This window comes from Dromiciops gliroides, chromosome 4 (assembly GCF_019393635.1).
Source record: "Dromiciops gliroides isolate mDroGli1 chromosome 4, mDroGli1.pri, whole genome shotgun sequence".
Classification (NCBI taxonomy): Eukaryota; Metazoa; Chordata; class Mammalia; order Microbiotheria; family Microbiotheriidae; genus Dromiciops; species Dromiciops gliroides.
In genome coordinates this window covers 266,651,168-266,663,903 of record NC_057864.1, presented here as the reverse complement: position 1 = coordinate 266,663,903, position 12,736 = coordinate 266,651,168, and the positions used below count along the sequence as shown (strand labels likewise).

Here is a 12,736-nt window from a genome sequence, read left to right as displayed (position 1 = left end):
GACTCCTGGTCTTGCCCTCAGAGACCTTCGCTTCATGGGCAGAACTCTTCTACAGTAAGTCTCCAGCAGGTGGCATCATTCCAATCGTTGCAAACTATGTGATATAAAAATATAAAATCTTCCTCCTGACATTTATAAACTTCTGCAAACTGGCTTCAGCCTACACTTCCAGTCTTATTTCCTACTATTACATTACCTTATGCCTTCTATTTCATATCTCTTTATCTTTGTATAAATGGTCCCCCATGCCTAGAATGCAGTTCCTTCCCCACCGGTTCACCCCTGGTTCTTAGCATCCCTAGTTTCCTTCAAAGCATAACTAAGAGTTTTTTGCTGATTTTCCTCCTCTTCCACCACCACCACCCATTATTAGTACCATAAGGACCAAATTTAGTATGAGAAGAGTTAATTGGGCAACCCGCCTTAATATTGGGGTAAGAAAAGAAACAGCCTCTTTCAAAAACACAAAACACAGGTCTACTAATAGCAACAAGTTTAAAACACAAGTGAGATTAATAGAACTAGAAACTACAATATATAAATCTCTGGGGTAAAAAGGCCCCAGGCTCCTGAACCTGCCTCCAACCCAGAGCTAGCTCTGCCTAAAAAAAAAACACAAACTCACCAATACCCCAAATCTGTAGCTATTAGCTGTAGTCTCTTCTGTTTTGGTCCAAAGGTCAAAAACCCCAGCAGCTCCTCAAAGTTTACCTTCCTTCCTTCCCTGTTTCCCTCAGAACCCTCTCTAACCACCTCTTTAACTGTATCCAACTGAATCTAACTGACTCCCCCACAGGAAGGGGAGTGGTGATTCTTAGCCATGCTGAGTCTCCAATTGGCTCAGCACACCCACATGGGCTGTCCCCACTTTAATCTGGCCAGACCCATGTGGGCATGGGGAAGCTATTAGTTACTTAGTTTCAATAAATGTTCCCTGTAGTCAGAGTTCCTCTTGTTTGTTCAATTATCTCTCAAAGTACACACCCATCTTCTCTTAGCTTTTTCAAGCTTACATTTTTTTCAGTCTGACCATAATAAAGCAAAGATAGGGTTATGAAAACCCCAAATCACAATTAATTCCTTACAATACTTTATCTTATTGAAGTTACTTTGGATTTATTCTCAATTTACTTGTGTTTAGGTTGCCCGCCTCCCGCCCCCCAGTAGAATGTAAGCCCCTTGAAGCAAGTACTCTTTCCTTTGTTTATTTGTATTTTTTGTGTTCCTATAACCTAACACAGTTCTTTGAACATAGAAGATGCTTAAATAAATGTTAGTGGATCAGGCAGTGTGATGAGAGTCTCATCCAAGCAGAATGTTTTGGGTTCAAATCCTGCCTCAGCTATGTTTCTAGCTCTGTGACTCTGCTCAAGTCACTTAACTTCTCTGAGTCTCAGTTTTCTTATCTGTAAAATTGGGCAGCTAGTTGACATAGTGCATATAGCACTGGCCCTGAAATTGGGAGGACCTGAGTTCAAATGTCACCTCAAACACTTACTAGCTATGTGACCCTGGGCAAGTCACTTAATCCCAATTGCCTTAAACATCCAGGACCATCACTAGTCATCCTGATATATATCTTGCCACTGGACCCAGATGGCTCTGGAGGAGAGAATGATGCTGGTGATTTTGCACAGCCCTTTCTCACTTAAATCCAAGTCACTGCAAATCATTACGACACCCTCATGTCATGGTCCTCTTCAAGAATGAAGGACCAAGGGCAGCTAAGTGGCGCAGTGGATAGAGCACTGGTCCTGTTGTCAGGAGGACCTGAGTTCAAATCTGGCCTCAGACACTTAACACTTACCAGCTGTGTGACCCTGGGCAAGTCACTTAACCCCAATTGCCTCACAAAAAAAAAAATGAAGGACCAATAACAACCTATAAAATTAGGAGATTGGACTTAATGACTTGATGTTCCTTCCACTTCTATTATTCTATGAATTATTGACTTATCCCTATGTCCCTTTAAAACTCTGAGGTTTTAATATATAGGAAACTTCTTTGAGAACCCCCAACCCCCAGCTATATTATTATTATTATTATTATATAATTTTTACTATCAGTTAAAACCAATGTCAGATATAAAAGATATCTGACATTTGTTACCATTTTCTTTTGAGAATTTAAGATATTCCTTCCTGAATAAATATATCTTCAGCTAATAGGGGTTTTTTTTAGCTTCTCCATCTATAACTAAATATCAAGCAGTCTCTTTCTCTCTCTCATTCTATCAAAATCAGGCTTATGTTCTTACCTGAAACTTTCCACTGAATTATTTTTATCCAGAATTCCACAAAAGGAGTTGGGATGAATGAAATGTTTAGTTTGAAATCTGTATAAATGTGTTTGACTATCATCATTCTACCTGGGACTGGATTTCTGGTGGTGGTAGTGGTGGTGGTGGTGGTCTTTCAATCCCTCATTACCCATTTCACTGTTTCAGGAAAAAGACAAGCCTGGTGACTACTTCAACAATGACAACTTGGTGGCCCTTGTTACTAACCTGTTTACTGCTGGAACAGAGACTACTGCCTCCACCCTACGTTGGGGAATTCTGCTTATGATGAAGTATCCCGAGATCCAGAGTAAGGACCTGCATTCTTTTTTAAATTAAATTTGTATTTGTGTCTTTTGTTCTTGCCTCTCCTAGATTTATCTACTGTTCTTTCTTCTTCTCATCTCACCTCCACTTTTTTTTCTTGGTTTTGTTTTTTTAACATGAAATTTTAATCTTTGTTAATGATGAATCTTATTGTTGAATTAAGCTTCTTTCAACAGCATTATCCTTATATCTGGACTTTGTGAAGTCTATTTACCAATTTTCATTGCTTTTTAGAGGATTTTATATTTGATCTTGGATTTTATAAAGAACCACTGTAGTTTATTAAACTGGGTGGGAGGGGGTAGTAAGGAGGGGTATTAGAGAGTGACACCAGCACATCAGACTTGCCCTACAGGAAGATCAATTTGATAGCTGGGTGGAGAATGGACTGGAGTGTGGAGAGACTTGTGGCAGAGAGACCAACCAACAGGCCATTGCAATCCAAACATTAAGAGAAGGGAACCTGCACCAAGGTGTCCATGTCAGAAAAGAAAAGAAAGCTTATCAAAGAGATAATATTACAAAGGTAAAATCAACAGGTTTTGGCAACAGAGGGAATAAATGAGTAACTTGTCTGGGTCACAGGACCAGTATGTGTCACACATGCAGTTTCATCCCAGGGCTTCCTGGCTCCCCTCTACCCACTGTACCATAATCACTTGATTATAGATGATTTGTCTAGACTCTTCATATTATAGTAGAGTAAATCATACATGCTAAACCTTGGATTAACAATGGCTTGATGAAATTACACAAATTTCTTAAGAAGGGCACTTTTGGTGGCTTCACCAAACATAAAATAGGCCATCTCAATAATTATTTTTACTATACATATATATGTACATATATACTCATGTATATTCTAATTCTTCTACTTCCCCATTCCCAATTTCACCCTTTAAGAAAAGGTCCACAATGAGATCGCCAAAGTTGTAGGATCAGCCCAGCCTCGTATTGAGCATCGAACTCAAATGCCATATACAGATGCTGTCATCCATGAAATTCAGAGGTTTGCTAACATTCTGCCAATGAGTGTATCCCGGGAAACTACCAAAGATGTCATCTTTAAAAACTATTATATTCCAAAGGTAGGTGAGTCAGAGTATGGAATGTATGTGTGGAGAGGATGAAGGTACTTCGGCTAACAAAAATGAGAGAATCTGTATCATTATGATGCGATCTTTACAAGAACAACAAGAAGAGGGCAGTAGCTTATTTAAAGGGAAAGTCCTCGGATCATAAGAACACATGATTATAGAGTTATATGTATAAGTATCCTCAGAGGCCATCCAGTCCAACCTCTTCATTTTGGAGATGAGGCAAGTGAGGCTAAAAGAGATTGAGTGACATATACAAAATTAAAGAAGTGGTATCAAAGGTTGAGTTCTGTATGGTAATTTATCTCTCTTTTCCTCAATTTTATTTTGTTTTTTAAAACTTTTATTGGGGGCAGCTAGGTGGCACAGTGGATAGAGCACTGGCCCTGGATTCAGGAGGACCTGAGTTCAAATCCGGCCTCAGACACTTGACACTAGCTGTGTGACCCTGGGCAAGGCACTTAACTCTCATTGCCCTGCAAAAAAACAAAAACAAAAACAAAAACAATACCCAACAACAACTTTTATTGATGATTTTTGGGGGGTTTTATACCAGTTATATTCCTTAATATACATCCCAAGTGTTATATACAACTCAAAGACTAAAATGGATTTGTTCCTTCCATTTTTAAAGGTTAGCCATTTATGCCCATCCATCTCATGTGATAAATTCAAGAGAATTAATTGATTGAAGTAACAGAGATTAATAATGATAATAACAAAAATTAACACTTATATTGCATTTACTAAGTGCCAGGCACTGTGCTAAGCACTTTACAATTATCTAATTTGATTCTTGCAACAATCTTGGGAGGTTAAATGTGATCATTGTCCACATTTACAAAGGGGGAAACTGAGGCACACAGAGGTTAAATGACTAGCCCAAGGTCAGAAAGCTAGTAAGTATCTTAGGTGGAATTTGAAGTCAAATCTTTCTCACTACAGGCCAGGGTCATAGCAGTTAAGTAGAAGAGAAAGGATAAGAAGTCAGATCTCTCTAATGCCAAGCACAGCACTCTATCCATTAGAGGGCAAGCTATGTTTCATAATGCATATTATAAAAGAGAAGGCATTCCTATTGCAGTCATTTTATCCCAAAAGTTGTGGGAAAATATGGAGCACTTGGTGTTGTTTTTTTTTTCTAGAAAAAAAAAGCTATCACATAGAATTGGATTTTAGAATTAATTGGGATCTTAAAAATCATTTGTCCATCTTCTCATTTTATGGATAATGAATCTGATATTTCAAGAGGTTAAGTGACTTGCCTAATCAAGATCACACACATCGGTGGCAAAACTAGGACTAAAACCTGTTCATTTTAAATGTAGATATTGCATCGGAGCTGGCAACATGTAACACTTGTGATAGGGGTGTTGTGCTAGAATAAGACTTCTGTGTATGCTGGAAAGGCCACTTGTCAACAGGAAGTTTTCAGTCTTCAATAAAAACCCTTCAGCTTAACTCATTATAAATACCTATATGCCATGTAGAGGAGCATTTTCTAGATGAGAAACAGTAGAATTTTCTTTTAAAACACAACTTATGACTTCTCATGTTTTGTACCTTAAAGTAGAAAATTGCTTGACTATCCTGCCCCTGTCATATCTCTGAAAAGGTATTATAAGAGATTTTGATTAACACGATGGCCAGTTTTACTCAGGCAGTATTGTAAAATAGGTGGCTAGTATTTGCTGTCTTAGTTTTTCTTTCCTTCTTCATATAACCTTTGTTTAGGCAAAAGCCTATCTTTTTTGTTGTTTCTTTATTTTCTTTCTTCCTCCCTTTCTTTGTGATTCCTTTCCTTTCTTTCATTTTCCCTTCTATCCTTCCTATTTTCTGTCCTTCCTTCTTCCTTCCTTCCTTCCTTCCTTCCTTATCTCTGTCTATCTATCTCTCTGTCTCTGTCTCCATGTCTGTCAGTCTGTCTGTCTCTGTCTCTCTGTCCCTTTGTCTCTCTCTGTTTCTCTGTCTCTGTCTCTGTCTCTCTCCCTTTCTCTGTCTCTCTCTCTCTTTCTTAATAGTACCCACCTCCAGGCTTTTGTGAGAATAAAATGAGAAAATATGTGTAAAGCACTTTGCAGACTTCACAGTTACATAAATGCTATCTATCATTATTATTATCAGTACAATATATAGTATTAGATTTAGAGCCAGAAGGCTTGAGTTCAAATTTCAGCTCTACCACTTACCACGGGTGTGACCATGGCCAAATATTGTAATTTAATTCAAAGTCCTTGATGACCTGTTCCCCTACTTTTCTTCCTTTTTTTTTTTTTTTTTGTGAGGCAATTGGGTTTAAGTGACTTGCCCAGGGTCACATAGCTAGTGTCAAGTGTCTGAGACCGGATTTGAACTCAGGTACTCCTGACTCCAGGGCCAGTGCTCTATCCACTGTGCCACCTAGCTGCCCCTCCCCTACTTTTCTAGTCTTCTTATATCTTACTCCCATCCAAGTACTTTACAATCCATTCACATCATCTCCTTGCTGTTGTTACTAGCACATGATACTTTATCTCTAGACTCCAGGAATTTTCACTGGTTGTTCCCATGTCTGGAATACTCTCCCTCCTCATTTATACCTCCTGGCTTCCTTCAAGCCTCAGCTAAAATCCTATCATCTATGGAAACTTTGCCCATGCCCCATACCCTGCCCCCATTCTAGTCTCTTCCCTCTGTTGATTATTTCCAATTTATACTGTATGTGTCTTGTTTGTCCATAATTGTTAACATGTGTCTTCATTCAACTGTGAGCTCCTTGAGAGCAAGCACTACTGTTTTGGGTTTTTTTGCCAGAGGCATGTAGGTGGTAAGGTGGATAGAACCCTGGGGCCTCAATCTGAATGCAAATCAAATCTCAGACACTTATTAGCTATGTGGATTTGGTCAAATTTCTTAACCTTGGTCTGGTTCAATTTCAATCGTAAAATGGGGGTGATAATAGCAGCTATCTTTCAGGGTTATTGTAAGGATTAAGTGAGATAAAATTTGCAAGTGCAGAACATACAGTAAGTACTTAATACATGTTTGTATCTTTTCTATATCTATTTGGTGCCTGCACATTTTTTATTCTTGTTCAGTCATTTCAGTAATGTATGACTCTTCTTGACTTCATTTGGGATTTTCTTGGCAAAGATACTGGAGTGGTTTTCCATTTCCTTCTGCTCATTTTTTTTTTTAAACTCATGAAGATGAATCTTCCTGATTCCAATCCCAGTACTCTATCTACTGCACCACCTATCTGCCTAAACACAGTAGGCACTTAATAAATGTCAATTTATTGACTTAAAACTTTTGTTTTTTCACCTGTAAAATGAAAGCTTTGGACTAAATGACTATACACACACACACACATATATACACACACACACACACATATATATATACACATATACATACATACATACATACACTCACATCAAATTCTACAATCTTATCTAAACTTCCTATCTCCTTTTAATGCCTCGACAATGTTCTCTACATGATAGGTACTTAATTTTTTTTTTTTAATTTTTGAAAGAGCTCTAATAAAACCCTTTTAAAAGGTACACAGAGGGAAAATAGGGAGTTGCAGATGTGGTCACAAATAGAACAATTTGTTAATACCTTGTTGAGCTTATGTACATATTTTTGGTAAAGAAATTGAACTGGTAGAAGTTGATAGCTTTTTGTACACTCCTCTTTCCTGTTCTTCATGTCTTGGGAGGTGTAGAAAATGGAAAATTCCTTTGTGGTGACAGAGAATAGACTCGGCAGGATGTGCAAGTAGTAAAAATCCTGAGGAGTATAAAAGCACATACCAACTTATCTACAGAAACTTCTCCCCCTGTGTCATTTAGGGATCTATGGTCCTTGTAGGGACGTCCTTATCTGCTAGAGTGCTAGAGACAATCTCACCTCCTCAACATCCCTGAGACATCTGGAGGTTCATGGAACTCCCAAGATATATCTTTATCTGTAAAGACCCCATTTCACACCTTCTTATTGTTAAGGGCTAAAATTTTAGCTAAACTGTCTAAAATATCTAATGAGTAGTCGCCAATAAATTATAAGCTTTAGCAAGAGTTAGACTTTTAAGCATTTATTAAGGAGAATAAGAATTTGGTAAAGAGAGAGAAAAAGGCCTAGATTCCTATCTATTAAAGGGAGAGCACATTTCTAGCTCAGCTCTCCACCAGAGTCCAAAGGAAAGACAGTGAGGCTGAGCGCCAGTCTCTTCCTTCCTCCTCCCACTAGCCCGCGTCACTTCCTGACGCCAAAGAAAAGACTCCTGGTCTTGCCCTCAAAGACCTTCGCTTCATGGGCGGAACTCTTCTACAGTAAGTCTCCAGCAGGTGGCGTCATTCCAATCGTTACATTATCACACTGTTTGCTTTCAAGGCTTGAACTGTCACACTGATTTGTGTTGTGGAAGCAGGAGCTGGACCTGATGCAGCACTAAACCTTTAAGCCCAAACTAGATGCCTTAATATTTCTGCAAAAGTGACAAATTCCAGCTGCACAAACATTTCATGCCTGAGACCAAAAAACTTAACTGTCCAAAAGACTAAAGACTCCCCCACCCCAATAATTATCTGGATCAACTATTTAAATATTTCCCTTCCCCAAGTTAGAACAAGCTCCTCTCCTGAGAAGCTCTCATGCACTCATGCTTTGTTTTGCTGAACAGAATAATAAAAAATGGGTGCTTGTCTTATTGAACTGTCCCTCACTTGTTTCATGAGATGCATTGTCTGGTTTTTGACATGCCTCACTCTGATCCTCAAAGGACATACTCTGTTTGATTTTTCCTTGCTCTGTCTAGTTTTCTCACTACGTTTCATTGGGTACACAGCCTGATTTTTGACAGAGGTCAGTGATTTTTGCTGATTATTCGATTCACAATTTTAAAAATACACTTTTTTTTTAATGGACAGGAAAGTGATTTAGACCCATAGTAGTAGTAGTAGTAGTAGGCCTCCACCAGTCGCGGACGATCAGCGCCTTGAAGAGCCACAGGCCACACAGTGTGGCTGTGCAGTCCGATATGGGAGTTGCAGCTCCTGAGTGACTTATAACCGGTAACTACTATACCCTGTGTTGTATCTACCCCACAAGGAGTAGCTGGAGTGTCCTCTCCAGGGCGCTGGCCTGGGCAGATCAATATGGAAAACAAGCTGTTGCCCATGTAGCAGGTTTTCCCTCTCCGAGACATTGGTGGATCCAAAGGAGAGGCAGAGCCAATACAGTTTGGCACCAGTGCCTCCGCAGGAGTTGCCAGAGGGATGTGATGTCCAACATCCAACTGCCTAAGGGACTCCAACTCCTGATTTTTCCTCGGGGTTATCTCTGGAAGCCTTTCCCATACATGGGTATAGCCACAAGGCAGCAGAGGTTTAAAACCAGGGTTTCCTTCCCCTAGGCGGGTTGCCTGCCAAGGCTAATGAACCCCACCTGCCTGAAGCGACTGGTTTTAAGGCGCCAGTGACTTGCCTTCACCCCTTCTCCTGTTAGTGGAAACAGTTCCACCACGAGAAGGCCAGGAGTTGGGCTTCGGTTGTCAGAGGCTATTTGAGACGCATGCTATTGGAGCATTTTATAGAGAGTGGAAGCTTATCCCCACTCCCACCCCAGCATGACAAACCTTTGGAACCATTTAGAAACCTTTTAGACCCATATCTTATCTCATATACCCAGGTGGGTTCCAAATAGATGAGAGATTGATATAAATTTTTAAAAACTATTAAAAGATATAAGAAAGTATAATCCACTATTTTATCTTTTTAAACTTCAGTTTTTAATTAATGATTTATTGAAAAAGTAACATAAAAAGCTTCCATGGTTTTGTGTAAGGAAGTTGTCATTTCCTTTTTTTTTCCTATCAGCCAATAAACATTTATGAAGCACTTTGCATGTGCCAGGCACTGAACTAACTCTTATAATACAAATACAAATACAAAGAGAGGCAATCCCTGCCCTAAAGGAATTTACTTTATAAATGGGTTTTTTTTTGTTTGTTTGGTTTTGGTTTTCTGTTGGTTTTTTTGTTTGTTTGTTTGTTTGTTTGTTTGTTTTTGTTTGTTTGTTTGTTTTTGCCAGGCAATGAGGGTTAAGTGACTTGCCCAGGGTTACACTGCTAGTAAGTGTCAAGTGTCTGAGGCCCGATTTGAACTCAGGTCCTCCCGAATCCAGTGCTTTATCCACTGTGCCACCCAGCTGCCCCCAGGAATTTACTTTATAATGAGAAATAACACATTACAAAGAAGCTGAAAGGAGGAAGTGGCAAGGTGGAGAGAGTTGAGTGCTTTTAGAGGTGAATAAAGAGAGATTTGGCATGCTACCTCTCAAAGGTCATGAACTCTGATTTGAGCCACCAAGAGTCACATTCTAGCAAAAAAAAAAAAAAACCCAGAAGCCTTTTACCGCTCTTTCACTAACATTATTAACGAACACTTTATTTCTAGGGAACCGAGACTATCATCTTGTTAACCTCAGTACTTCAAGACCAAACCCAGTGGGAAAAACCTTACAGTTTCAACCCCCAGCATTTTCTCACTGTGGAAGGAAAATTTGTCAAGAGAGATGCATTCCTGCCCTTTTCAGCAGGTAACAGATGACCCTTCATCTCTGGGATTCAGTGGGGAAGACAAAGGAATATTAGAGTTGGGAATTCTGGAAGCCATTTGGGCACTGGATTTTCCAACAACCTACTTTTTTCACACTTTGCTATCTGGTATTTGACTTTGTAACTACAATCAAGTTGAAGTTGGTGCTAGCAATTTTGAAAAGTCAACAAAGTTTCTCATATGCTCCCCATCTTTTGCCTCTTCTATCTTGGTAATAAGCGGCAGCTAGGCTGTGTAGTAGACACAGTGCCAGGTGTATAGATGGCCAAGCAACACTTAGTAAAGGTAATAAATTAGGATCAAGTAAGCCCAGGTAGGTGGAGGCCAATTTCTGCCAACACACAGAGTTAATCCTGGGTTCTTCATGATTTTAATATTTCCTTTCTTTTTTATACCTGAAAAAAAAATAGCCATTTTATTAGGAAATCTTTTCTTTCCCTTATCAGAAATGTGTATATTACTAAAACTACATCTTATTGTTCATCATAACTGCACCTGTGTAAATCTTACCTTACCCTATTTGAAATCTTATCCCTCCTATGAGGCCTAGTTCATGGCACCAACTATTGCCTTATTCCTCTCCCAAGACAGAATTTGCATTTCTCAGTGCTCCAGAACTTTGTACTTCCATTAAGCTACTCAGATTCTTTTTTAAATGGGAAAAGCCTTTAGAGAATCACCAAGACAAAGTCCTTAATGTTTTTCATGTGTGTCATGGATACTTTCAGGTGTTAAATTTATGGATACTTCAGGATTACAAAAGAATTATGCTAAAATACATTTATACGTGTGTGTGTGTGTGTGAATGAATACACACATACATACGTGTGTGTATTTTGTTTTGGTTTTTTTGCAGGGCAGTGAGGGTTAAGTGACTTGCCCAGGGTTACACAGCTAGTTAAGTGTCAAGTGTCTGAGGCCAGATTTGAACTCAAGTCCTCCTGAATCCAGGGCTGGTGCTTTTATCCACTGCACCACCTAGCTGCCCCTGTATTTTTTTTTTAAGTTCACAGACCCCAGGTTAAGAACCTTTGATCTAGGCCAACCCCCTAATTTTCTAAATGAGGAAACTGGGGGCCAAAAAGGTGATGATTCACCCAAGGTCACAAAGCTAGTTAAGTAGATTAACTGATATTCAACTCAGATTTTCTGATACTTAATCTGATGTACTTTCTAGAACACCATACTGCTCCTCACTTACCACATTCTACTTGTACTATTGTTTTTTATTTCTATGTAACATATCCCCAGGTAGACTTTAATCTCCTTTAATCTCCCGAGGCCAGGGACTACATCAGTTTTTATCCTTGTTCCCACATAGCTTCAGTGCCTTACACAGAGTAGGTCTTCTATAAATATTTGCAGGATGAATAAGAGGAAAACCAAAAGCTGCAACTCCATCAAATCATAATTAGCCTTCATTACTCAGAAAAGATAAGGTGAAGATGAAAGAAAAAAAATCCAACATTGCAAACCACATTCTTGCCTTCCTGTGGTCATCATTCTTGGCAGACTTCTCATTCCCCCTTCCTTTCTTTCTTCCTCCCTCTCTTCCTCCCTCATTGCTAACAGCAGTAGAGACAAAGCATAGATTCACCCAGGCATGTCAGTTAGGCAACTCAAAACACAGCTGATATGTGATAGCTGGGAGCATTTGACCCTCCAGGTGTCTTAAATGCATCTGCATATATTTGCTATGTCATGAGAACAATGTGATGTTTGTCTCACAAACAGAAATACTCATTGTTAATCAAGCTAATCGAGATTTATTCTTCATGTTTATTTTTAGAATCAGTGATATTACTTTCACAAAATAGGCTGGGTGGGATAGGAAGTTTACCCATCCCTAAGGATGTGGATTACTTACTTTTTAGACACTATTCCCTTCTTCAGATAGTTGCCACCAGGTGAATGGTCACAAATTTACAACCTCTTTAGGGTGTAGCTTAGGATTTCTTCAGGTATAAATAACAGAAAAACAGGAATATAAACTGGTCAGTCTCTCACTTGTGCGTCAGATTAACCATGTACAATTGTGAATACAATTTTGAGGGGGGGGATGGGGCAATGAGGGTTAACTGACTTGCCCAGGGTCACACAGCTAGTAAGTGTCAAGTGTCTGAGGCTGGATTTGAACTCAGGTCCACCTGAATCCAGGGCCAGTGCTTTATCCACTCTGCCACCTAGCTGCCTGAATACAATTCTTTAATGAGAAAAATTATCAGTAACTACTACTTTTTTGTAAATTGCAGTTAGAGCAATGGTTAAAGGAAATATAAACATTTATGGACAAAATGAGTTGCGTATTTTAACTGTTCTATATTGCACGGATTTAAACATCAGCTTTCTCTTTGACCTGTCTGGGAAGTCATTATCCTTCACATTCCAGTAATCTCAATCAATCAATAAGAATTTATTAAACCCTTACTTGG

General features: G+C 39.1%; 1 protein-coding gene across 1 annotated transcript in view; it reads left to right on the top strand.

Moving 5' to 3' along the window:
- The window catches only part of LOC122756367 (cytochrome P450 2K6-like), a 34,065-nt gene that overhangs the window by 12,844 nt on the left and 8,485 nt on the right, over positions 1-12,736 (top strand). The window contains exons 6-8 of the mRNA XM_044005626.1: positions 2,447-2,588; positions 3,509-3,693; positions 10,143-10,284. Coding sequence (XP_043861561.1) covers positions 2,447-2,588; positions 3,509-3,693; positions 10,143-10,284 — 469 coding nt within the window. The remainder of the gene's footprint in view (positions 1-2,446; positions 2,589-3,508; positions 3,694-10,142; positions 10,285-12,736) is intronic.